This window comes from Aptenodytes patagonicus, chromosome 6 (assembly GCF_965638725.1).
Source record: "Aptenodytes patagonicus chromosome 6, bAptPat1.pri.cur, whole genome shotgun sequence".
Lineage (NCBI taxonomy): Eukaryota > Metazoa > Chordata > Aves > Sphenisciformes > Spheniscidae > Aptenodytes > Aptenodytes patagonicus.
The window spans coordinates 50756900-50782701 of NC_134954.1; the positions used below are offsets into that span (position 1 = coordinate 50756900).

The window sequence follows — 25802 nt, forward strand, 5'->3', positions numbered from 1 at the left end:
TCAGAAAGACCTGCTGCTCACTTTAAATGCTCTGCCGTTTACGTCCTCGCTACGGAAAACGGACGTTACCGGTCAAATTGCGCTATTTAGGATAATAATGGTTAAAATAATTTAGAAAAAAGCCTTTATCTATTTAGGCTACCACGAATCTGAAGAGATTCTCCATAATTAGAAACACACACACCCCCGCCCCAGACAAAAAAAGAATTAAAAACAAAATCGAAACAGAAGTAAAACAGCCGACAACAGAAACAGCGATTGGTGAAAAAGAGGAGATTAAAGGCTGGAGTTAGTTGCTCTCGGGAAGAAGAGAGTTTCCAAATTTACCTTCGTCCCATTATGCTGGTCTACTATTATCCCCGCGAGCTGCCTGCGAGCCGCAGCCTCGCACCCTCCCAGGTTCTCCCCGCCGTAGCGTTTATGGTGAAGGGCAGGGCGAGAGGTCAGCCGAAATCATTTACAAACATATCACAAAGTTTCATTATTTTTACTTTGTCGACAGCGGCACACAGGAGTACAAAAGTTCATGAATTGTGTCTGACCCAGCTCCTCACTGCTGTCCTGCGGTCAACCTCTTCTCCTTCCACTATTTAAAACAGGCACCATAAGGACAAATAATGGTGCGGGTGTGATACATCCAACCACTGCGGAGGGCAGATTTGGGGGTGTTGCGTTTATCCGAGCGATGTGTACCGGTTTGCTTGCCTGCCTCCAACTCTCAGCTGCCTGATCTGGGGGATGCTATTTTTAAACATCTGCTTTCTTAGCACTGCGGTGGTGTCTTCTTCACAGCAAGTGCAACTCGAAACGACTTTGTGTCCCTAATCTCCCCCCCCCCCCCCCCCCGGATTATTTAAATCTCCACCCAATTATTTTCAGCGGCTCGCCCCGCTTTCTCCTCCTTTCTCTGAGGGGAGGGTGGATACCTCCCCCCCGGGGGGGTTATTAAGCACCCGGCTGAACTGGCAGGGTAACACTCACCCCCCAAAACCGAGCTTGCGTTTGGGGCAGCCCCCGGGAGCGGACAAGCCCGCCGAGGGCTGCCCGGGGAGAAGCGATGGGGCTGGGGAAGCAAGCAGCTCCCCGCTCTGCTTAATACTACACATTTTCATATTTGTTAGACGCTGTGACCTGCGTTTCACCTTATTGCACGACTTGCTCAGACAGGTCAAAGCCAAAGAGTTATTGATGAACAAAAGCGTTATATATTCACCTCCTGTTCAACTGCCCATACGAAATGCTTTTGATCTATCAGGCTTTTTGTATTCTGGTTCATAATCAGTATGCTAAATGTACGTTGGCAGAAAACAAGTAATCCATACATTTAGGGCCGGCCCTGGAATAAAATGCCAAGGGCATCTACATAGCGCAGGGCTGAGCTGCGGGGGGAGGAAAGTTACCTATGGTAATTAAAACTGCAACGCTGGAGGCGATTCTTCAGTTCGTATTTAAAGGGCTCGAAAACCAATATCTCAACGTAAGACAAAAAGAGAAGGAGAAGCTTGGCACAAGCAGTGAAAGAGATTATTTATCAGCAAGCAAGGAGAGGAAACAGGGAGAAACGCGAACACAGCTCCGCTCCTCTACATGCTCCCGGTCAGAGCGGGGCTGGCAGAAGCAGGGAGGGCAACGTCTACCTAATGAATCTCCAAATATCGCAGGCTTCCTTTTCCTCCTTGAGAGACAAGCCGGTCTCAGTCTGAAGCACCAGGACTGATGCACTTAGCTCCCTCCTTTCTGCAGCCAGAAAGGTTCCACTGCACTTCCTGCTCCGCACTGAGCTGCTGCCCTCCCCTCGGTCCCCCCAGCGCAGCTCGTGCGGGACCATCGGGGATGCGAAAACCCCTACGGTACGAGGTTGCCCTCCTAAGCTCAGGTACCCATTCCCCTCCGTGCCTTCACAGCATTTAAATCCACTTTTGACTCTCCCTTGCCCGGAGAGACCTAGTACCGGAGGATCAGCGCTACCGCCCCGCACGACCCGGCTGCGGCGTGGGCTGGCCCGGCTGGCTAGCGCCGACAGCCTCCAGAGCTACCGCCTCTTTCACTCATTCACCAGGCTATGCCAAACGAGGTTAACATTCGATAGCAGGCACAACTCTGCTTTGAATCCCGTCTGGAGAAAAGAGGGGGAGTAGCCAAGGTTATGAGGCGCTGGGACACAACGTGATCCGTCCGGGCTCTGCGCGGGGAGGCGCTGTACGGTCCCACCGAGTTAAAATGGAAACGCTGCTAATTGCCTCGGAGTGTGAGAGCAGGAGGACACCTGTACAGCCCTATAATAAACCCTCAGGAGACTGCACCTCTACCTTTAACGCTAGCCAGGATTATGACACGGTACCGCAAGCCGACTCCACAAGAGCCTTCACATGCTGACATAGTCTTTTTTCCTTTTTTTTTTCGGTAGCAATATTCAGCAGGGATACATCGGTTTAAATTCTTCCAGTCTGAAGGGAAGGAACAGGATTTTCAAGCATCACAAACTCTACGAGAAATAAGAGGTTACTTACCGTGGGTGTCCTCCCATGCTGCCGAACCTGTTGCAATAAAAACGTTTGTTACTGTTGTATTCCACATACGGGTGATATTTCTGGAGAACAGTTAGAGACCACGTTTGATAGATGAAGGCAGAGAGGAGCTGGTGGTAAATCCTGCGAGCAGCGGAGTGGTGGGGTGGAAGCCCCTTCCGAATGAGGACCACGTTGCATTCAGGCAGTTTTTTATGAATACATGCTTTCCCTGTGTCCGGGATGTGATCTTTCACTTTTAATATTCATAGCCTAGATTTTATACCGGATAATTTCTAAAGGGATGAAAAGTCAGACCTGCCTCTTTCACTGATGGAAAAAAAGAATAACAAAGGCCTTTTTTTTTTGTTCTGTGGCGATCCAGTCACTTACAAATGAAATATTCAGATCACCTTTGCTAAACCATCACCCATAAAATGTCACAATATGCCACGCAGCATCGTATCCATGCTGAGCACAGAAAGAACTACAGTTTTATAAGAATAAATCTCGGATTACTCTAGGATAGGTCCCCTTTAAGATCACCTAATTAACCAAACAGTAACCACGAGACATGCGTCTTTGTTTGCATTATAGAAGGACGAATTTGACTTGAACTTTCCTTCAAATCTTTTAATAAATACTTTCAAAGATCACATTAAGGAAAACAAAAACGCGCTCAGTCTAACGCTCTTGAAACGCGTCGTATATTTGAAAGTAAAATACTAATATTGGGGGTTTCTTTTCTGTAAGCGATTTTTCACCCCTTCTATTGCCTTCCTGCGATATCTTGGAGACTTACTGTATTGCACACAGAGCAATTGCCTCGGTATCAATAGTTCACTAGATAGAGCTTCCCAAGACTGTTTTTGTTAAAAAAATATTTTTTTAGTTCTGCCCACGCTTGATAGCATTCAGAGCTTGCAAGGACAGTGGAATAATATCAGCGTTTCGGCACTAAACATTCCCTTACCATTCCTTTCCTTTCTTTTTTATCCTTTTTTTTTTTTTTTTTAATAAAAAAGGTCAGCTTCAAGTAAGATGTCCCATGACATTCGGAAATCTCAGGCGGGAAGCAGCCCGCTCGTCCCGGCGCTGCCCTAGCCACCTGAGCTCTACCTGTCCATTTTCCCCAGCAAAGCCGTTCCGCATTGCCGGGCGGAGCGGCGCTGGTACCCCACTCCCACGGAGTTTCCAGGGGCACAAAGAGAGCCCGAGCGCGGCGGTGGCAGTGGGGAGGCTGGTAGCGGACTTACTGCGCGCTCCCCCCCCGGCCGGGGGGAGCCGGGAGCAGAGGTGCCTGCACGGCCGCATTCCCGCAGACGGTTCCCTGCTAACACTTTCCCGATTACTGCTTCCAGGAACGAAAGCATCTGCACTTGTATGCTCTTAAACTAATTTATGGTGGGAATTATATTTTGGCTTGTCAACTCTCAAGCCATAAAACAAAGTTTATTGGAATCACGTGCTTCTAAATAGCCACTCAGGACCTATCTCTGTGGAACCATAAATAACCTTCAGCTTTAAACTTTTATTCGCTAAATAAAGGTTCGCTGAATCTGTCCTGTAAAACGGGACTGGGTCGGAATAGCGGGGATGGGCGGAAGGTCAGCTGCGCGGCATTATGCCGGCCTTTTTGAGGAGCGTGTTGTAGGGAAAGCTGCTAAGAGGGGAGTTAGCGCTCCCAAATTGCTCTCGAGAAGGGAGCCGGGTGCCTTTTGCCGTGGGTACCCGTTCAAACCTTTCTTTGCATCTCTTCGGGGACAGGGAAGCCCATCGTCGGGAAAAAACCCAGAGGTACTGCGGGGAGAGGAGGGGGTCCCCTCTCTCCCTTCCCGTGATGTTTACGGCATTTTGGTCAGGCGCCCCTGGAAAATGGTTTTGACTCATCCACCTCCTGAGCCGTTGCTCAGGCGAGCTGTGCCAGGGGCTGCGAGCTCGCCAGGCACCCGACGGACCTTTGCAAGCGACCAAACTGCTGGAAACAGCGAGGGCACCGGGCTTTGGAAAGGGAGAAAGTGTGAAGCCTGCCACAATGAGATCTTTGAGGACTGGAAGTTTAAGGAGGGTTATAAAACAATAAAACAGCCCTGGTGTGAAGGGAGCAGGGTGTGAGTTAGCAAATGAGAATTTCAAGGAGCCCGAGCACAGGAAGTCAAATGTCCCTGGCAGTCACACAGCATAAAGGAACCCGGGCATCAGCTCCCAATCTATCACGGCTAAGATGAGGAAGTCGGAGCGGCCAGCAGCTCCTGGTGCCTCCAAGGAGGGACTTGTCCCTTCCCCACAGGGCGTGGAGCCGCGTCCGCCCCGTTGGGGACCGGCCGCGGGCAGAGGCGACCGGCCGCTCCCACAGCCCGCGGGTGTGGATGCGCCTCCGCGCAGGGGCTCAGCTCTGAAAAGCGAACCAACTTCAGCTCCTTGCTGGGTGGTGGCACCAGCTGTCACCAGCTGGGTGGTGCCTGTCTAACGCCAGAGTTAGGTCCCTCCTGGTCTGCTCTTACTTGGCCATTTCCTACCGAATCTGGCTATACAAGTTTGAAATTGCCTAAAAGGGGTAGCTTAGCTCTCGCCGTACTCTTTAGGTGGCTCAAATCACAGTTGATCCATTCGTTTTTCTCCAGAGAGCAAGAGGCGTCCTGAGCTCCTTTCCGGCTCCTTCTTTCCGACGCGGGGTTATCTTGCATTCCACTATTTTCCTTGCTCTGTGTCAATGCTTTAATCATACGGCATCACCTTCGTGTTTTATTAATGGCCTAAGCTGGGGAATGGCTTTCTGCCTGCGCCCTCCCCTGCCCAGGACAGCTGGCGGGGGCAGTGCGTAAGGTGACATTTCAGCAACTTTATCGGGCGGCCGATGAAAGCCCGGGGGATCCGGCCAGGCGCCCCCGGGAGAGGGGTGGGCTGCCCTGCGTGGGGCTGACTTGTGGGTCGCTTTCAGCTGGAGCACGGCCCGTGCTCCCAGCCCTGGGCAGGCAGGGGAACCGCTCCACGGGGCTATACCGCGCTCCCTGCTTAGGCACCCGGGCCTGGGCACCACAGGCGCTGGACCAGGCACCGTGGCAGCCTCCAGTCCCGTCGTCCCCCCCCAAACGCCCGGTCCTCACTGGCCTCCGGGGGAACGACTTCAGCGACAGGCAGCTGCAAAAAGACAGGACGCCCGTTCCCTGGGAAGGTGGGGGAAAAGGCTACGGATCGGGACGTGAGGGTGCCACGGGAAAGTCCAACAAAATGTGGGGAAAACAGGCCGGGACGACAAGAACCACGATGCAGAGTCAAATGCGTTTGCCCCGGGCCTGGCAGCGGGTGCTGGGTACGACGGAGGTCCGGTCCCGGGCAGCGGGGGCCACGGGTGGGCTCCAGCCCCTGTGTCGGCACGGGGAGCGTGTCACGTCCTTCCCCGCGTGTCTGCGATGGCTTTTTGGCGCATCTCGTGGGCAAGAGACGCTCACGGTTTCGGGACAGGGTACTGTCCACCAGCTCTGTTCAAGTGGGTGCGGGAGGAGAGGAGCCGTGGCGAGGCAGGCAGCGTGGCCGCACTGCACTGAAGCATCAACCCCTGGCAAACGGGGCGGGAGCGGCGGCCCGGGCCGGGCATGTGCTTCGGGCAAACGAGTCCGGGAGGCTGGGGCTGGGAAAGGTGAGGCTGTGGGAGAGTGAGGAGTTGATGAGCGAGATTCAACTCCCTGTGATCTAGGGGCAAGATGAATGATTCTGCAACTGAGTAATTCTAGCCCTGAGATTTTGAAGAGGGAATTTGGAGATTTTCGCATTTCCTATTCTAAAATGCAGATGTGGAAGTTGACTTTGCAGCTCTGGCCAGTTCATTCTCCAGGCTTTTATGCGAGTTCTCATATTCGGGGCTGACGATCTGGAGATGGATAAGATGTGGAATGAGGTAACCCAGTAATAGTTGGTTTCCCTCTGGTAATTGTCGCGATAAAAGGGTTGGGGAAATTGAATCGCGTGTGTAAACCACCGTTGCTTTCGATGCTACTTGACAGACACGAAGACCAGCATCCTACCCCGAGGACCACACCGCCAGAAAATGACAGGTTCCATCTCTGACTTTGAAGACCTACCGAACGCCTTGATAGCGTCCAACGCATTAGCCCTCTCTGCTTTCATCATAACCCCGACCTTTCAGCAGTCACCTCGCCGCCCATGCCCTCGCCGAGCAGGATGTGGGCATGCAAAGGCCCCTGCCTGCAGCACCCCGCGCCCGCAGCCAGATCCGGCGGCAGCAGAGACCCGGAGCGGGCAGGGCGGCGGCGAGCCGCGCCTCGACATCAAACGGGGGCAGCGGCGGCGGCACCCAGGGTCCGCGGGGGAAGAGGGCGAGGAGCACGGGGCAGGGAGGGGAGGCCGGGGGCCGTGGGAGCGTCTAGCTGGGGCAGGCACGGCCCGGGGAGCCGGGGCCGCCAGGGTCATGTCCGGGCACGGCTGGGGAAGATGAAGCCTGGAGGCAACAGGTGAGGCGGAGGCAGGGAAATCTGCCGGGCCCCAGCTTGCAGCGGGCAGGGGGGATGTGCGGGGGCCGGGGGCTCTGCTCGGGGGAAGGGAGCCGGCAGGGAGGCGGGTGCGGGCCGCCACGGTGCTCTGGCACCCACATCAAAGGGGCAGGGAAGGAAGCGGTGGCTGCCCGACATCAAAGGGCGGGCCGGTGACCGGGAGGGCGACGGGGCACTCGAGGTGAGCCCTGCCGGCACCGTGGGGAAGGCAGGGAGTCCGGAGGGGCGCGCACGGGTGCGAGTAAGGGCCCGCGGACCCCGGGGCGGGCGGGAGGCCGCAACGCTGGAGGTAGTGGGACAACTGGGGCCCAGCTGAGGGGGTCTCCGGGGACGCCCGAGAAGGGTGGCGGAGCCCCACCCGCGCCCCCCGCCCGTCGGTGGGCCTCTCCCGTGGGCGGGCGGGCGGGCGGCCGGGTCCGGGGCCCGGAGCAGGCGGCGGGGGGCGGCGGGCCCCTCGCCCAGGCGGGGAGAGCGGCCAGGCTTGTCCTACAGCGCCTTCTCCTGGAAGAGGCCGTGGAGACAAAATGGCTGATGCCGGCGGCCAGGGCCTGTCGCGCCCCCGGCGGCCGCGCCGCGCCCCGGCCCAGCCGCCCGAAGGGCGGGAGCCGCGGGCAGGTGACCCCGGCCCGGGCCGTCGGGGCGGGCGCCCACCCGCTGGCAGAGGCGGCGGAGCCGAGCCTCGGCGGCGGGGCCGGGCGGGCGGCTGGGCTGCCCCCTGCGGACCCCGCACCCTCGCGCACCCTCGCGGCGTCCAGCTCGGGTCGCCCCCGGCGTGGGGCGCTGGGCGGGCGATGCGGGCTGCCTCCCCCGCCTCTCGCCGCCCCCTCCCCCGCGGGTGATGGGAGGCGAGTGCTGGGTTTGGGCAAAGCCTGCTGCCTCTGAATGCACTTTTATTGCCTCTTGTCTCTGGCAGAGACCCTTCCTCCGCGCCCCGCCCGGCCCCCGCGACCTGCTGCAATGTTTATTGTGCCTCATCTTTTCCTTTCGCTTCCTGTTTTTTCCTCTCCCGCTCCAGCAGCATTGAGTGCCGCACTGCAGTAGAGCCGTAAATACCTTTAACAGCTGCCTGCCAACCGAGGGGTGAAATACTGTCTTTGTTCGGATTTTTTTCTGCCCCAAGCGCTCATAAAACACCCCGTGAGAATTATATTTGTTTGGGGAAAGAGAAACGTTATTGGGAAGTGAACGAATCGGCGGGATTTGCTGTTCTTCAGAGCGCAAAACCAGCGTGTTTTCCTCGCTGAGTCTTATCGGGTTTCCCGGGTCCGCAGTCCACATCGCCTCCCCTCCTTGCACCAAACCCCTGCCAGACTCGGGGAGCAGAAGCTGCACCTCTCCTCCAGGCAACTTGCAGCAGCTAAGCGGGACCCAACCTGACTTCCCAAATGGCAGCCGGCGCCAGCGATACCTGGGCACTGCCAGAGAGCGCAGGCTGCCGTTTCCTGCTGGTTGTTTTGTGGTGGTGTTATTTTACTGCCCGTGCGTCAGTAAAGTGTGGGCTAGGGATCGGCTGTTTCCTTTCGACAAGAAAATGAGATGAGTCATAAATTCTGTCGAACACGTCGGGAAACAAAGCAGGTGTGAGGAATGTGAATGTGAATTCTGTATTCCGAAAATCACAGCACACCAACACATCTACACACATACAGGCGCTCACATTACATAGGTGTATAAATAGATATAAAAATACAGTACTCATGTGTCATATGTGTATATACACGTACATACAGAGTTTGTTATGAATACTCACGCACATAGGTATATTTAAGAGCATACACATACCTACGTGTGCTTCAATGCTAATGAAAGAAATGAAAGAAAAAGGAGGGGGGGGGGGAAACCAAACAAGAAAAAGAGAAAAAGCAAGGAAGGAAGGAAGCCGTTTAGGAGGGGCCGAACTCCCACATAAACCAGTGGGATCATAAATGCATATGTGTATCCGTATGTGTCAGCATATGGACCCGCACACACACATGCACATTAGAATTCGTTAGAACATCCTGCTTTTGTTTTCTTCTTTTCCCCCAGGCTACGAATAATTTGAAAACAGCTCAAGGACGGGATTTTTCGAAGTTTTTGGAGAGATTTATAGCCGAGCAGCTATAATTACTGTGTCACCTAGGAGGGATTCTGAGAGTGAAACCTAACGCAATACATACTTTCCAAGTTACTCTTGAAGACTGTTGCTATGTTGAAAACGATTCCTCCCAAATAATCCCCAAGTCCTTCAGCAGCGCCGGGCGGTCGGCTAGCGCAAAGAGCCAAAGCATGAGGGAAAGGCAACCTTTCGCTTACTGTAGCGGGGCTCGGGCTTAGCAAGCTGGGGATGGTTTAAAGAAGAATTTCTTCTGCGGTTTCAAAATATGTAGCTGCGGCACGTCCCACACCTTTCCACCCTCACGCGGTATGGTTTAATCAGGCATTTTGCTTTACCGTTAAATAAGTGTCTGCTTTTGAGGTAAATGGCGATTCGGCAAATTCCTGCAGTGCAATGGCACGGTGCGTTTCCATCACTGACCAACGATGTAAACACTAAATACCAGGCAGCGGGTTTTCTACTGTACATTAACATTTTGAAAATGAAGAGGAGATGTGTAAAATATATATACGTTCGAAATAATATACTTCCAAAGAATATATGTTCTAAAAGAGAAGTAAAGGTGTAGATACGTATATACACGTATATAGGTAATGCGGATATGGACGTATACACATACATAGGTAACGCAGATACAGTTTACGTGACTGTTCTACCTCCTCTACATATTTCAAAATAAACCTGGCGGGTTTTTTCGAGAACTCGTCCCCCATTTAGCCTCTCATGACTTCCACGTGGGTTAGGAGCCGTGCTGCGGGGGTGCGCTCCCGGCCGTGGCTCCGCGCAGCCCGCCCCCGCGCTGCCCGGCGAGGAGGAGCCCGGGGCTGGGGCCGCCCGGGCGGCCCCGGCACCAGCCGCCCGCCCGCTGCCGAGCCCGGCCCGTGTGCCTCCCGCCGAGCCGGTCGGAGCGGCAGCCCTGGCTCATGCACGGTACAGCGGGAAAAGGGTGTGTTAACCGTCCCGGCGGGGCGGGCGGGAGCTCCCGGGGCTGGCCCCGGGCACAGCCCCCGGCCCGACCGGCTCGGCGGGGCCGCCCCGCGCCCTCCGCCCCCGCGGGAGCACTGACCCCGATTCTCCTGCGAAAACACCTGTTAAGCTTTAAAGTTACGCGAGCGCCCTTCCGCCATGGGGAAAACAAACCACGGCATCACCGCACCGCGCTTCAGACCGGCAGGGGGAAAAGTACCCAAAAAAGGCCTTTTATTGGAAGAAACCCAGCGGCAGGAGAGGCGCTGCCTGCGCGCACTGCGCCCGAGCCTTACGCCCCTCGGCGCGGAGGGTCGCGGCTCGCCGCGCCATCGCGGCCCGCAGCGCCTTTCCGCGCCAGACCGCGCAAGACCCGCACGCACCCCGCGGCATGCCCACAACTATTATTGATAATAATAACAACGATAATTACAACAGCAGTAACAGCAACAGTAATAATAGCAATAATAGTAATAGCAGTAACAGCAAGGATAAGGGGCTCCGAGGGACAGGTGACCAAGCGGGGCAGGAGGACAGGGGAGCCGGCGCCGTGCCGCGGTGCGGGACGGTGCGCGGGCGCGGAGAACCGGCGGCCAGCCCGAGGGGAGCCGAGTGCTTACCGGTTCGCGGCACTGCCCGCCTGCGGAGGAGCCCGGGAGGATCGCTGTAATCCATTTTGCGCCCGCGTAGCAATCCGTGTGCCGGAGGAGATAGCGTCAGCGGGGGCAACAAGCGGCGGGAGAGGAGCGGGGGGCTGGAGGCGGCGCGGCGGCGGGCGCGGGGCTCCGCGCATCCCCCCGCGGCCGCGGGAGAGGAGGCGGCGCGGGGCCGGGGAAGTGTCAGCGCGGCGGCGGCGGGACCGGCCGCGGGTTTCGGGGAGCGGGACACAAACATGAGGGCGACTGCCATACACCTCAGCCTAGACAAAGGTTAGGAAAAGAGGGGCTGAGGCTCTCTGAAGGCAGAATGCAGGGGGAAATTCGCCAGGGAAATCAGGAAAAGGCCATGAAAGCGCTCGCTGCCTGCACATGACCAGCCGCAGCCAATGACGAGCCCAAATAGGTCATAAAAAGGTCTATTACCAAGTTGTAAATTTTCTTCAAACAAAAAGGAATTTACTGCAATTCCTTGCGGATTTTGCACATACTGCTTCCCAGCGCCATGTTTCTTTCGCTGCGCGCTGCGCTTTTACTGACTCCTCGGTCCCGCCTGCCCGCGGCCAACGCGCCCCGGGCGCGGTGGCGGGGCCCCGCGGGCTCGGCCGGGGCGCGGGAGATCCGCGCGGCAAGCGGCGAGCGGGGCGAGACCCCGCGCAGCGGCCGCGGAGCCTCACAAAGGGGGGGACCGCGCTGCCCCGCTGGGTCCGTGTCTTGCCCCAACGAAAGGGAGCTTTACCCGCATCTCCCCCCCCCCGGCTCCGCCGGGCCCTAAAAGAAACCGCATTTCCTTTAGCGCCCACTACTGAAGCCGAAGCCGTCGCCGACCTAAAAATAGTCTGAGCCGCTTCCCCACCCCGAAGCGTGCGGTTCCCACAGGTTGCGCCGGGCGCTGTCATCGCGCCCAGGCTGCCCGCAGCCTCCCCGGGAGGGGCTGCCTCCGCCCCCCATAAAACCTTCCCGAAGGCGCTCGGACCTGGGGCACCGACAGGGAAAATCCTATTCTTGGAAAGTGCTCGAAAAGACTAAAACCGGTCCCGTGTCCACAGGGAATGCTCGGCTCGGAGACGGAATATTGTGGGTGTTTCTTGCGCAATTTTTGTTTCAGGGAGTAGCCAGAGCCCTCCATCAGCGGCCTCCGTGTTGCTTGTACCTGCCTCGAAAATAAAGCTAACAAAAATAAACACTCCTAAAGCTGTAGAGTCTTTTTAAAACGCTGCTTCTGGCAGTTGCACACCCGTGAATATCACACCCGTGCAGCGTGTCCCTCGACCGAGGCACCGGCACCTTTCGCCGTGGCTCCGCAATACCCACGGCCGCGCAGAGCTGCTCGACGTGGGAACGGAGAAATTCCGCGGAAACCAAAGGCGCGGTACATCCGCGCTGCGGCTGTCACAGGCGGCCTCTCGCCGCCGCTACAGCCGCGACCCGCGCAGCTACCGCTTTTCCCTGCCAAAATACCCCTGCTTGCTCCGGAGCTCGATGGCTACAGTTTTAACGAGGGTTTACTGACCGCCCGGGCCAATTTCTGGCTCGCTTTTCTTTTTCTTAGCAGGACTCCAAGTAAGAACGAGGGAGAGATTCAGCTGCCAGGCTACGAGGGGAAATACCTTAACAACTACAGGAATTTTTTTTCTTTCTCTTAATAAATAAGAGAGGGACGATCCCAGTTACCACTAGGCCTTCTCAAATGATGTGTGCACAAGGAAGTCAGTTTTTGCCTGCGTGGCTGCGTTCCCAGTCGGCCCAGGGAGAGCGACGCTAACGGAAACTTCGTCAGGAATATTTTAATTTTATTCTCTTTGTCTGGAAATTAAAAACAACTACGGCAGCAGCTCTTTCCCGGGCAAATATTAGCCTAGGAAGTACTCCGCTCGGATGTGCAGGTCTCCGTTATGCGTTTCCCCCCGCAGGCAGCCCGGGTTTGCAGTGGGCGGCAGCAGCCCGGCTTTTCCTGCGGCAGGGCCCGCCGAGACCCTGCTGCGCCCAGCCTCGGCAGCAGCAGAAGAAAAAGGCTCTTTCCCTGCCCGGAGACCCATCATGCCGGTGCCACTGGCAGCGGGTATTTTTTTGAAAAGCGAGGTTTTTTTCCGCGTCAGGCGACTGGGTTTCCTTAAACCTGCCGCCACCAGCCCCACATCCTTTCTGGACACTAGGGATACCGGTGTATTTATGCAAATCCATGCAGCAAAATGTTTACTTCACCCCTTTGCTGCAGTTTCCCTGCGTTTACAACCTTTAACCAATTACGCGATTAAAATAAACCCAGAACAATAGCTCCACTCGCTTGTGCCTCCCTCTAGAGCTGGCGCTTTGCAGGAGTGGAAGCGTGCCTGGCTCGGTGGCGGGGAGGGGGGAAGAGGAAGGGAAAGCCAACTAAACCCGCCGTACAAATCCCGACGCCGGGGACGGCTGTTCCGGAGCCGTGGGTGCGGAGCAGGGCCCCGGTCCGAGGCCCCTGGATGTGACTTTCCGAGCGGGGCCCCGGCTCGGTCCCTGCTCCGTCGGGAGCACGCTCGTTCCTCGGGCAGATAATATAAATTTGTCATGTTTGTCGCAGCGGCTGGCGCGTCCCTGCGGTTCCCTTCACGGAACCATCACTCACGGGGGCGTGAGGCGGTGGGGAAAAAAATGACGCAGAAATCTTGGTAGGGATTTATACTTCATACCTTAGCCCTCTGCCTGCTGTTCCTAAAAAGGACTGCTCTCGGCCGTCCTCTCAGATACCGCGGTCCGCGGGACCCCGCCGCGGAGCGGGAGAAAGGGGAGGGAGGGGAGAGGGGGAGATAAATTAAACCGTTTTACTGATCAGAGCGGACTTCTCTTCCCGTGGCTGCGGGCAACGGTACGGCAGGCTCTGCCCTCGCCGGCTGCGGCCTCCGCTGGGAAACGCACCCAAACCGTGCGATAATATTTAGGGGGGAAAAAATGCCCTTTTTTCCGTTTACGCATGGTTTGGGACCACAGGCCATTACAGCCCCACGCAAAGCCACAAAACCTTTGCATTTATCTGCTCGTCCGCCATCCGCGGGGGAAGCTAGGCCTGGTGTGGCCGCGGTTTGCATAGCGGGGCTGGAAGCCCCGCACCGGTCGGGAGTAGCCGTCGGGGCCGGCGGGGGCCCGTCTCCCCCCAGCCGGGCTGGCAGCGGACGGCTCCGCGGGGTTAGAGCCCGTGTTTGTCGGCAGCGGCTCCCCTGCCCCGCAGCCCGGCAGCCCCGGGGGAGTACAGGAAAAGGCGAAAGCAGGGCCCAGGCGCGCACGTCGAGGGGCTTCCAGGGCCGGGCCGCAGCGTAGGCTTAGCCCGCGGGCGGGGCCGCAGCCCCCGCTGGCCGCTGCTTTGAGCCCGGCCTCGCAGAGCCCGTGGCTGGCGGCCTCCGAAATGTCGGTGGCGGTGGCAGGGTGTGCAGGCGGCAGGGAGCGAAAACCAGGTTTTGTACCCGATGTGCCCTTCCCAGACCAAACAGAAACGTCCAGCGTGGGAGGAAGGACGGGGGAAAGGCGCAGGAGAGAGTTAGTCCAGACGCGGAGAGGCTCTGAAGGGTACTGGAGGAGTGGATTACAAAAAGTATATCAGGAAGCCGATATATTTTATATCTGAATAAATTTGGTTTATTTTAATCAAATATCAATAGCAGAAGGTTAAATATATTTCTAAGATCTTTTCTTCAAATTTATTAAATTTATTTAATTTACTTAACATAAGATAAGAACAAGAATTAAAATAGTACAAGTGCACTTGTCTTGATTAATAAAGCATTGTTAAATGTCTTGCTTATTGGTATTTATTATTAGGAAGTTTATGTCGTTTCCCGCAATCACCGTCTTTTAAGACTGCAAAAAAAAATTGTATTTATATATATCATTAGGAATGTATTGCTACAAACTCTGTATCAAATTTCCAAAAGAAGTAGATGAACTGTTAAATCTAGAGATTGTTCCGGATACGGTTAAAAAAACAAAACAAAACAAAACAAAACAAAACAAAACAAAACAAAACAAAACCACAAACAAGTGAAGCACCCGAAGCAGAGAAATGTCAAGCGGAGGGACACGGGGTCACTCGTCCCCCGGCAGTACCACGTACAGTGGGAGACGGGCCGAGATGTTGGGCTATGGAGCTGGTTATTTTTTGTAGCTTTTCACAACGGCTTTTAGGGCAAATTTTAATTCGTCTGGCCTTCAGCTCTGTCTTCTTCCAGATCATGTGCTTCCTTTTTGGCTTCCCCTTCCTTTCCCTCCTGTCTGGAAGCGGGGAATTTGTCCTTGTTGTTCTCCTTTTTCCATTTCATCCTCCGGTTCTGAAACCAGATCTTTACCTGCCTTTCGGTGAGTCCTAGTGCGTGGGACACCTCAATCCTCCTCTTCCTGGTCAGATAGGGGTTAAAGAGGAACTCCTTTTCCAGCTCTAGAGTCTGGAATCGGCTGTATGTTTGTCTTCCTCTCCTCCTACCCGGCGCTGCTGTTTAAAACAAAAACACAGGGTTTTGGAGGTTGGTGTGGTCGTTCAAAACGAGGCGCAGGCAGGGAGCGAGGGCTCGAGTCCCTCTAGAAATCCCTCGAGAGAAGTCCCGCAGAAACGCGAGGGGGAGAAAGCAGAGGGCACGGAGGAGTCTAGAGCTTTACACGAGTGCGGGAAAAATAGCGATAGCAGATGCACGAAGCGCCTCAGCTCTCCCCCTGCATCGGGCTTTACGGGACCGAGTTTACGGGGTCACTTTATTATCTGGTAACCGGCACCCCCCGGCCCTGCACCCTTCCCGTTCAGACAGCGGCGGCGGGAGCCGGGCGACCGTGTCAGCTGCGCCTCTGCGCCCGAGAGGCGACTTGAAGGCTGCTTTTGGGGTGGCAGCCGCCTTCTGCAGAGGTTTCTCTTTGCTTACTGTATCGCTTTATTATCGCAAGGCACCGCGGTGATAGGAATCGCGGGGAGAGAGGCAGGGAGAGAGGGAGGCAGAGGCAGGGAGCGAGAGACAGCGAGAAAGAAGCGGGAGAAGGAAAAGAAAGTTTCAAACTCAGACGTGAGATGGAAGCAAATTTTTTACTGCGTCCAACCTTGTGGTCTCATCCAGGGAAACATTTGAGCAGGAGACGAGCTCTGATTTAAGTGGTCTGGTTCCTCGCCAATATTAGCACTGGACGATTTACAGTCAGGATATTGTACCAGCTCGGCCTCTTGCTGTGTCGTAAAAATCTGCTGTCTCTGTAAGTTATCGTATCCGTAAAATTTAGCGGGCTCCCCGTGACAGGTAACCCCGCTGCAGGGGGCAGGAGGCGGAGGCGCGGCGGGGGGAGGAGGAGGCGGCTGGTAGGCGGCCGTGGGGCTCCCCCCGGCCGGGTGGTAAAAGTCCGCGGCCGCGCCGCCGCCGCCCCCCGCCCCGCCGGGCGCGGGGTGCGGGAAGCCGGCGGCGGCCGCGCCGTTCCCGTAGAGCAGGGCGGCGGCAGCGGCGGCGGCGGCGGCGGCGGCGTGGCGGCCGCTCACCTCGGGCGCGAAGTGACAGTCGTAGTACGGGGGATTGATGGGCTCCCCCGCCGCCGCCGCCGCCGCCGCCGCCGCCGCCGCCTTGTACTTGGAGTACAGCGGGTTGACAAAGTAGGAGCTCATCGGGGAGGAGGCAGCGGCGGGCGGGGGCGCGGGCGCGGGCACGGGGCGCTGCTCCCGCCGCCGCCGCCGCCGGTGCCTCTACGCCGCGCTCATGCTGCCGCCGCCGCTCGCCCGTGCGCTCCCCGCTCCTGCTCTCCGTGTATGTGGTGACCAGGACTGGAATATAATCGCTCTCAAAATGACCTGCCTCACTGCTTTTACTATTTCCTATTAGGCACACAGCAGCCCGCGCACGCACACGCGCACACACACACACACACACACGCTCATGAGCTCAGGGGGGACTTTTGGCTTCAGTTTACATGTGCCGCTCCTCAGGCAAGAAAAAAACCCGGCCCAGCCCTGCCCGGATCCACCCCAGCCGCGGCGCCCCCGCTCCCCCCGCCGGTGCGCGCTCGCCAGGAGCCGCCGAAACCCCCGCCGCGCAGGGGCGAGGCGGCCGCGCAGATCCCGCGCGATAACCGCGGGCGCGCTGCCCGGGGCGACGCCGCCCGGCCCGCCCAGACTGCGCTGCCTGGGGCTCAGGGCCGCGGCTAAGCACTGAAGCGCGGCCTGCGCCGCCGGCCGGGAAGGGCGGAGACCCGCCGAGGGAGCCGGTGCCCGGCGCAGGGAACCGGGGGTGTCGGCAAGGGCAGCTGGGGGGTCCGAAGGGCGGCAGCGTGCAGCGGCCGGTCCCCGGTGCCTGTGGGTCATTTCCTTGCAGGCGAGCTGAGCGCTGGGAAATGAGATGCACATTTACCCTTGACGCCGTGCACGCATGGCTGAGGCTCCAGGTTAATTGATACTTAATGGAAATCATGCCTATGAATATACTTTCCATCATTTCACCCTTCGTGGACGTCATTACCGAGGCAGAGAGAGGGAGGAAAGAAAAAAAAATGTGTGGGTGAGCGGTTAGCACCGCTCGGGGACGCGGTCCGAAATAAGCAAGCCCTGTTCTCCGGGAGGAAGGAAGGAAGGCGCTTCCCGGCAGGCTCGGCGCTGCCCCGGCTCCTCGGGCCGGCCGCCCCTGCGGGGGGAGCGCGGCCCGGCCGCCTGCGCGGGCCCCGCTCCCCGCGCTCTGAGAAGGGCCGTCTCCAGTCCTCTCTTCCCCTCTTCGTCCTGCAGTGGGAACCAGCTTTTCGGACAGACACCCCCAGGAGCTCGAGTCCGCTCTATTTTGAAGAGAGACAAAAAATGTAGGTGAAATATAATACGGGCCCCGCCAGAGCCACGTGTGACCGGCTGGTGTGAATTGACAAAAAATATTTGTGGTTACATAAAAGGCCTCGCAGGCTCCTTCCCCACCACAGCTCGCTCCCCCCCCCCACCCCGCCACCCCTGCCTCCATGCCAATTAACTCGCTTTGTCTGAGTGACGAGCCCGGCAGCCCCGCATATGAGCGCCCGGACGGACCCTAGGTCCGCAGCGACACCCCCGCCCGGCCAGGGGCCCCGAGGCCCGGGGCACACGCCTTTGGGAAGCCGGCGGAGGCTCAGGGACCCCCGTGCAGCCCGGGGGACAGGCGGGGGGGTGGGAGAGGCCCGAGGGGGGCACACGGAGTTTTGGTGCTACAAGGACAAACTGCAGCAAAAGCCTGTCGCAAGAGAGCAGCGGGAAGGCAGGAGGCCAGGCCAGGCCGGGCGGGAGCGGCGGCAGAGAAACACCGCCTCACCCTGCGGAGCGGCGCGGAGGGGCAGCGGCTGCTTCCCGCATCCGCGCCGGGGCCCCCCGCCCCTCCGCGTGCTCATCCCGCCGGGGCGCCAGTCCCGCGGGCCAGCACCGCCACCCGCGTGGGTCTGCGGTGCCAGCAGCGAAACCGCGGTTCCCCCCGGCCGGGGGCGCGGAGAGCAGTGCGCGGTGCGCGGAGCGCTGCGCGGAGAGCGGGGCGCGGCGGCGGCGCTAGAGTGGAGCGCGGGCGCCCTCTGGCGGCGCGCGGCGGCGGCGGCAGGCAGCGCCCTCCCGCCCCGCGCTGCCCGCGCTGCCCGCGCTGCCCGCCGCTCTCCCGGCCCCGTCGCCGGCCGGTGGTTCCGCCAGAAACCCAAACGGCTCCGCAAGGCCCCGGTGCCACTGCGGGACACCGGCGCGGCTCTGCACTCCTCCGGCGGGGCGCTCGGTGATGAGCGGCTCTTCCTTTGCTTTCTGTTTTTGGGTTGGTTTTCTTCCTTTTTCTTTTTTTTTTTTTTCTTTTTTTTTTTTCCTTTTTTTTGTCGGTCGGAGTTTACAGTGACATTTTCTCAGCACATTTCGGTGACCCTCTTATTTTTTTGCCAGTGCTATAATTAACTACATACAAAGAATGCGCCTCGTTTACACATGGCAGCCAGGAAAGACGCCTGAGCTTTGAAGACCGCTGCTATCGCGTTTTCGATCATGTTTCCCCACATATTACACCACGAATTCTCCATGTGTGGTAGTTTCAGAGTTATACGTTTTTGTCTTGAACGTGTTATTTTGTTTGCCCGCGCATTTATGTATTTACGGATTGATTTATGTAACCGAAAGTAAAGATGAATCTTTGTTCACCCCCCCCTTCATCACACATGCCTGTGAATTATTCGGTATAAAGCGTGTGCGTGTGCGCGCGACTTGTGCATATGTACAAACATATATTAACACAACCAACGGGTAGGAGTTAAATTATTGTTTACAATAATTTAATGTTTGACACTAAAAGTAATTTCCATGGGAGAACTGCGTTTCGTCGTTCGAGACGTTTGGTTTTCTTTCTGCCATTTTGAAATAAACGCACACAATATTAGAAATAGGTAAACAAAGGGGGGGGGGGGAATGTACAAGGTAAAATCTGTCAATCTGCCTGAGATAAAATATTAAAAAGAGATGGTGTGGGCTTGGTGACAATTTCTTACCAGAGCCTCTGCTAGAATCAACATAATAGAGTGTTGAGGGGCAAGAATATTGTGTACGTATTGTTAGTTATAGATCAGCCCCCTCCGTGGTTATTTTCGAAAATATGGAGGCTAACGTCGTAGGATTCATGGCAGTAGAATATCCAGTAAAATACATTTCAACAAATCAGTGGACTTTGTAAAATCTCTCTGTTTCGTGACCTTCGGGTCTTTTTCGAGTCTGTTGCCTTGGCCCAACGCTGACATACTGAAATTTATAGTCCAAGATTTTAAGACCTAGTTTGTCTGCATTTTTTGGCTTTTTTTCCCCCTCTAACAAACACAAACATCAAAATAAGGTGGTTTCAAAGAAAAGCGCCATAGCATATCGTAAACTCATTAGGTCCAGACGTCTAGCCATCTCAATGGTTTTATTATACCACGGTTCTTCCTGTTTTAAAAGAATTATAGGTATCTTCTCGACAATGGATGGGAAGCAATGCAACACCTTTTCCTGGCACTGCATGCTTTTGCCTTTTTTTTTTTTAATAGAGGTAAAAAACATTAAACACCAGGTCTCTCAGCTCTCCCCTTAATCTTGAATTAACCGAACTGCTCGTAAATATTTACGGGTCCTTCATTTTAATGGTTGCTCTTTAAACAAAGCATTTTTTACAATGAACTTCATCTCAATTATCTTGATAAAGTCATGTGTGTTTATAAATGCAGAAGGCATGAGACGCGTTGCTAAATGAGCTCTCGCCAACAAAGCTGGACGTTTGGAAGCAGCCGTGTGTCCCCCCAGAGCTTCCCAACCTTCCGATTAAAGAGCGCAGAGGTTAGAAACGGGCAAAAAAAAAAAAAAAAAAAAAAAAAAAGGTTTAAGCGAATAGGCATCATTTTGCTTCACTGGCTCTGGAGGACCGGTGCGGAAATATTTCCTAAATTATCCCAAGAGACGGCTGGTGTTTCAAAGACCGCTCGTACGTAAGGCATTCGGGAGCAGTACGGCAGCGGGCGCACCTACACGGCGCGGCCGAAGCCGGCCTCTCCGCCACTGACCTCCAAGAGCAAATGTCTATTAGGCACGGGGGGGGGAAGTGATTTTCCTCCGGCCTTTGTGGCTGCCAGAGGTGCGGCTGCCCCCGGCAGCGCGGCCGGGTTTTCCCGCGGCCCCGGCCCGGCAGCGCTCGGCCCGCGGCGGGCTGCGCGGGGGCTGCGCGGGGGCTGCGCGGGGGCTGCGCGGTGGGGTCGGCGGCGCGGAGGGCATCGCGAGGGGCGCACAGATTTCTCCTCTCACGGCAGCGCTGTCGTTCGGTCACGGCAGACTTTATTGTGTAATAACTGACAACAATTACAACAGGTCCGTAGTTCGAGACACGGGGTGGTTAATTAATGCAACAGTCACCGGGGGCAGGGACGCCAGCTAGCCGGGGGACCGGGAGACGTTAGGCCTATTGCGAACGGCTTCAAGGATGAGACAACCTCCTAACAGTGCACTAAAGGGGGGGGAATAGCTCGTGGCCTCGCTGTGGCATCTATTGCGAAGGAGCGAAATTCAGACCTAGAAAGCAGAGGTTTTGGGTAAGGTTTCCTCTTAGTAAGTCGTGGACAACACAGCACCCCCATTGATTTAAGCGACTGTAATTTAATATATATTTTATTATCGTAATTATAATTAATTTCCTTAGCTTTATTTTGGCAAAGTAACTATCTAGACTACATCACTTTTAAGAAACATGTCAAACATTTAACATCAGGTAGAGTTCCCAAAGCTAACGTGCACTCACAATATCATTAACCAAACGGTCTGGGAAGGAGGAGAGGGGGATGAAGCGACTCTGCAAAACACGTTGGCGAGCAAGACAAAATTTCCCAAAATACCTGACATAGACCACGTTTCACTTCTATCTAAAAAAAAAAAAAAAAAGACCAGATTGATTTAAAGTTCCGGGGGGTGGGGGGTGGGGGGGCGCGCAGGACGAGGAGAAGAAACGTATGGGGGGCTGAGGAGGCAGGGGAAGAATAAAGCCAAACCAGCCAAAAAAAACCCCCAACCCCAACAACCAAAAACCCAAACCAAAACAAAACCCCAAAGCCCCAAACTCAAAACTAAAGCAATATTCCCCAGCTGCGTTTCTACCCCAGCGTTAGTCTCCTTTATTGCCTTTCTCCTTGTTCATCTTTTTCATTTTCATTCTTCTGTTCTGAAACCAGATTTTGACCTGTCTCTCTGTGAGATTTAAAATCCTAGCTACTTCGTAACGGCGGTCTCGGGTGAGGTACATGTTAAAGAGAAATTCCTTTTCCAGTTCCAGAGTTTGATACTTTGTGTAGGGACAACGCTTTTTCCTCGTTGAACGAGCGTGGATCCAGTTTGCTGCAGGGTTATCTGGAAGAAGGGAGGTATATAGGGAACGGGGGGCGGGGGGGGGGGGGGGAGAGAAAGGTCGTTAAATTAATTTAACGAAGGATGGACTGTTTTCACAACTTTGGAGGAATTATCATAAAAGCCTTAATGCCCAAGTCTGTTTACTGTACAAATGATGTCTTGATGGTAGGTGGTTATGTGGAGTCTTTTATGGGTGCTTGTTGCTGCTTGTGCTGGGGTAGGCGTCTAGACGTTTTTATAGGTTAGTAAAACTATCAGTTTTGCACATTCGAGCCTTACAGGTTTCGGCAATAAATCAAAGGGGCAATTTCTTTCTTTCTTTCTCTCCTTTCTTTCTTTCTTTCTTTCTTTCTCTCCCTCTCCCTCTGCCCCTCTGTCTGCCTCTCTCCCTCTCTCTCCCCCCCCCTTTTTTTTTTTTTTTTAAACTTACTTGGGTCAAGTTGCTGCTGTTTCTCCTCCTTCAGATCGCTGCTCGGGCTGGGGTTGTGGCTGCAGGCGGCGGGGTCCTTGGAGCTGCCGGCAGCCGCCTTCTCCCGGGGCTCCTGGAGGAAGGAGCTGCACGTGTACTCGGGCACACCGATCCCCTGGGACTCCCGGGACGAGGAGCACTCAGTCCTTTTGGAGGAGGAGGAGGAGGAGGAGGAAGACGAGGAGGCGGCTGCTCCCGTCTCCGGCTTTATCCCGTAGTGGCGCCCGTTGGAGGAGCCGGAGCTGGACGCGGAGCCGCCGCTGCCGCCGCCGCCGCCGCCGCCGCTGCCGCCGCCGCCGCCCGGGAAGCCCGGGAAGGGCTCAATCCAGGAGCGCACGTAGCGGCCGGCGTCGGCTGCCCCTAAGTGGGGCTGGTGCATGTAGGGGTGGTAGATCCCGGTCATTGCCGCAGACGGCTGAGGGTGAACCGTGGACCAGGAGGTGGAGAACACGGTGGATTTTGGTGCAAAGCTACAGGAGGAAAAATCTGAACTCTCTGCAACACCTGATGGCCTGGAGGTTGCACTGTGACCTCCCTGGACGAATCTACTCCCGTAAACTTCTTCGCTTTCATGGCCTATGAGAGAATCGACATAATAGTTACTTATGGTGCCACTAGACGACATTTTAGGCTCCCCTCTTAGTCATATAAAAGGTTACACTGTTAACTGTATATGATACCCTCCCGGAGAACAATCGTAGTATTTTGCAGACTGCAACCCTCAACCATTGGTTGCGGAGCCCACGTGATCATATTTACCAATACTGCGAGTAAATCAATCCGCTAAACTGGGGCTGCTGTGATTAAAAAAAAAATCATCATCAACAACGGCCCCGCACAGCGCGCCGCGCCGGCTGCGCGCCCGGACCGCGCCGGGGCTGCCCGCCCGCCTGCCCTGCCCGCCCGCCCGCCCTGCCTGCCCTGCCTGCCCGCTTGCCCGCCCGCCCGCCCTGCCTGCCCTGCCCTGCCCGCCCGCCTGCCCTGCTCGCCCGCCTGCCCTGCCCGCCTGCCCTGCCCGCCTGCGCTGCCCGCCTGCCCTGCCCGCCTGCGCTGCCCGCCTGCCCGCCCTGCCTGCCCGGGGCGCGGCGGGCGTGGCCGCGCTGGCAGCCCACGGCCGCGGCGGGCGCGGACTATTTCTTCACCTCCTTTGAGTGATTTCTGCCATTCATTTCTTAATCAATGAGAGGCAGGGTGTTTAAATAAATCCAACAGCCTTGGCTTGCTAATCACACTCCAAGCTGCTGAGGAAACCCGCTGGGAAAGGGGGATTCTTGCCTGTAAAAACAAACCATCGCAAGCTGGGACTGTAACGACTTCTCATAAAACAGGAAAATGTTACAGTAAAAGCACATTGCGGTACTTCCATATTTCAGAGCATGTGCGGGTATTATTAACCGCTCCCCGCCCCCCCCCCGGACAGAAAGTTTCCATGGAAAGGATACACTTTCTAAAAGAGATGCCCATTGTGTTGTTTTAAAACAGGTGGAAGACCTCTGTAATGATTTTATGCCTTTCAATAAAAATTTTATGAGGTGTATTTGATTATAGATTAATGTGTCCCTAATAAAATGGACGGATGGAAACAGCAAAGCCTGTGTCTCCGAGCACAACTGACGTGTGGCTGAACACATGCTCCTGTATCTGCGAAACTTTGGGGCTACACAGCTCCAACACAGCCCCCCTTACTGTGCCCAGCGCAGCCCGCTGAGGGGACGCGGGCAAACGCTGCCCAGAGGAGGCCGCCTGGCCCCGCAGCGGGCAGCGCCGCGGCCGCGGGGCAGGGGCCGCGCAGGCGGGCGGGCAGGCAGGCGGGCGGGCGGGCGGGCGGGCGGGCAGGCAGGCTCCGGCCCGCGGAGGGGCGCGGGGCTGCCGCTGCCCCCCGCTCGCCGGCAGAGCTGCTTCCTCCGCTCCTAGTTCAGGGGGAGCCGGGCCGGGCCGCGCTGGCCACGTTCAATGCCTACGCGAGATTTTTGCCCGCTTTGCTTTCTTTTCCTTCCCTGCCTCCCCTCCACTCCCTCCCCGGCCCGGTTATCCTTCCCCGAGCGAAACGGTGCCCGGTTAGTATTGAAAACTAGATTACCCATGGTCTTCTGCCCATGCCTGCTCTCCCGAGCGAGGGACGGTGGCTGTGTCGGGATCTGGAGGAAACGCACACAGTTAGTGGAGAGCCCGCAGCACAGCCCGCCGAGGGCACAAACAACAGCACTGAGAAAACACTTCCTACTCGCGGGCCGGTATGAGGAAGGGACTGAAATTCCTGTTTATTTAATGATTTATTACTCTCTTAGGTTGTTTTCTTCCTTTTTTCTTCTTTTTTTTTTTTCTTTCCCTTTTTTTTTTAAGTGGGTGATTGGGTTTTTGTGGTTTTTTGGTCGTCTCGCTTTAGTATTTTCCTTTGCGTTTTCATACTTCTCTTATATTTTTCTCTAGAAGCAGGGTTTGTGGTACGGCGAAGAATTGCCCCTCGCTTCACACAGATATAAATTGATAAAGCAGACAGATTAGAGTGAGCCTCCTTTTTTCTATACGTTAAACACTTGGTATGGAGCCAGCTAATTACTTCCCACTGCTGAAACTTCTTTGGTGATGTAGCGAGTATCTTTAAAGGAAAAGAAAAGACGGTTCAAACGTATGCAATATTTAAAGAGGGGTTTTTTTTGAGCACCGTTTTGTTGTTTGTTTTCGAAACGAGAGCAAGCACAAAATACCTACGTGCTTGCGGCTCCCGCAGCTTCGAAATGATGATGCTTTGGTTTGAGGAAAATATACCTCCGCCCTACGAGTGAACATGCACATGAGAAAGTATTGGCTTAAATTAAATATCAGCGACAAGAGAGCGAAATACAACGCCACCAGCTGCAATAGGAGCAGTGTCAGTGTCACCAAGTCAGACAGCATTGGCACTATCTTGCGTTTCATTTCTTGATTTAGAAACTGCTTAGGGGAGGAATGGGCGTTGATTGTGAGCAAGCTGGTTTCCCAGCGCAAACAGTAGCCACGCTATTTTTCCAGTACTGTTTGAAGGTGAAAGTATGCCCAAGTATTTGCACTTCAGTTTGGAGTCATGTTCATTTGCAAGCCATTTGCAGTTCTGCTGAGTATTTCTTCTCGCACAGGCACCCACCCGCTCTCACACACACACACGCCCTTCCTCAGCTTCCAGTGCAGAGCCTTGCTAATAACATTTTTCATCTATGTACAGAAACGGTTAAGAGTCGTGAACTTCAGTATCTGGATGTGTGCTACTAAAATGGATTTGCGCGAAATAAAACGATCTCTGAGCAAAGAGAAACGGTGCAGGGTGACAAAAGTGGGTCTGAAGAGGCTGGTGTACTTTTGTAAGCACGCTTGGGAGCCTTTCTGCTCAAAAACGCCAGTCTTGCCAGATGTTTGAGGGAATATTTCCCCATCCACCATCTTCTGAAAGCTCTTGAGCTGACCAAGAACCGAACATTTACTTATACCCAGCTTCGCATTTGGTATGATGGTTTTTTTTAAGCGAGTAAAGACACGAAATCAAAGTCTACACATGGTAAGCACGCAGTGACTGATATTTTTTAAATCAACATACGAACGTCAAATAAAATGACACACATATTGCTGACAGCTTGTAGTAGAAAGATTTTTTATCACTTACCATTTATGAGTTGATTGGATGAGGATGTCCAGTTTAGGTCATAATATTTTACTACGTTTTTCTTTTTTTTTTTTTTTGTTCCTTTCCCTCTTTTTTTTTTTTTTTTGCGTTCAGTTTGTCAGACTGCGAACATCAC

General features: G+C 55.3%; 3 protein-coding genes across 6 annotated transcripts in view; all 3 read right to left on the reverse strand.

Moving 5' to 3' along the window:
* The window catches only part of HOXD3 (homeobox D3), a 31536-nt gene extending 20772 nt beyond the window's left edge, over nt 1-10764 (reverse strand). Inside the window, exon 1 of the mRNA XM_076342560.1 lies at nt 10703-10764. The gene's annotated coding sequence lies outside the window, so the exon portion shown is untranslated. The remainder of the gene's footprint in view (nt 1-10702) is intronic.
* Nucleotides 10765-14322: 3558 nt separating this feature from the next.
* On the reverse strand, nt 14323-16620 carry HOXD8 (homeobox D8). Of its 2 annotated transcripts, XM_076340751.1 has the most exons (3): nt 16218-16355; nt 15791-15938; nt 14323-15197 (listed from the first exon to the last, which is right to left on the reverse strand). In XM_076340751.1, the coding sequence occupies exons 1-3, from the start codon at nt 16338-16340 to the stop codon at nt 14902-14904; spliced, it is 567 nt and encodes a 188-aa protein (XP_076196866.1). In that variant the 5' UTR covers nt 16341-16355; the 3' UTR covers nt 14323-14901. The 2 variants fall into 2 exon arrangements, with proteins under 2 accessions (XP_076196866.1, XP_076196865.1); XM_076340750.1 differs by having other exon boundaries at nt 15791-16620.
* A 3856-nt stretch (nt 16621-20476) lies between these two features.
* HOXD9 (homeobox D9) lies at nt 20477-25684 on the reverse strand. Of its 3 annotated transcripts, XR_012995683.1 has the most exons (5): nt 25667-25684; nt 24110-24167; nt 21991-22605; nt 20959-21560; nt 20477-20732 (listed from the first exon to the last, which is right to left on the reverse strand). XR_012995683.1 is itself a non-coding variant. In XM_076342567.1 (4 exons), exons 1-4 carry the CDS (start codon nt 25667-25669, stop codon nt 21319-21321), a joined length of 918 nt encoding a protein of 305 aa, XP_076198682.1. In that variant the 5' UTR covers nt 25670-25684; the 3' UTR covers nt 20477-21318. The 3 variants fall into 3 exon arrangements, 2 of the variants coding, with proteins under 2 accessions (XP_076198682.1, XP_076198683.1); XM_076342567.1 differs by having other exon boundaries at nt 20477-21560; XM_076342568.1 differs by lacking the exons at nt 24110-24167; nt 25667-25684 and having other exon boundaries at nt 20477-21560; nt 21991-22883.
* Between the last annotated feature and the right edge of the window lie 118 nt (nt 25685-25802).

Excerpts from the sequence above, each read along its gene's own strand:
- HOXD8 (XM_076340750.1), bottom strand. The coding sequence starts at position 16,340 with ATGAGCTCCTACTTTGTCAACCCGCTGTACTCCAAGTACAAGGCGGCG. Across the intron at positions 15,198-15,790 it reads TCCCTGGATGAGACCACAAG|CAGCGCCGGGTAGGAGGAGA; the intron begins GTTGGACGCAGT and ends TGTTTTAAACAG.
- HOXD9 (XM_076342567.1), bottom strand. Across the intron at positions 22,606-24,109 it reads GCATGGGCAGAAGACCATGG|GCCATGAAAGCGAAGAAGTT; the intron begins GTAATCTAGTTT and ends ATTCTCTCATAG. Across the intron at positions 21,561-21,990 it reads ACAGCAGCAACTTGACCCAA|ATAACCCTGCAGCAAACTGG; the intron begins GTAAGTTTAAAA and ends CCCTTCTTCCAG.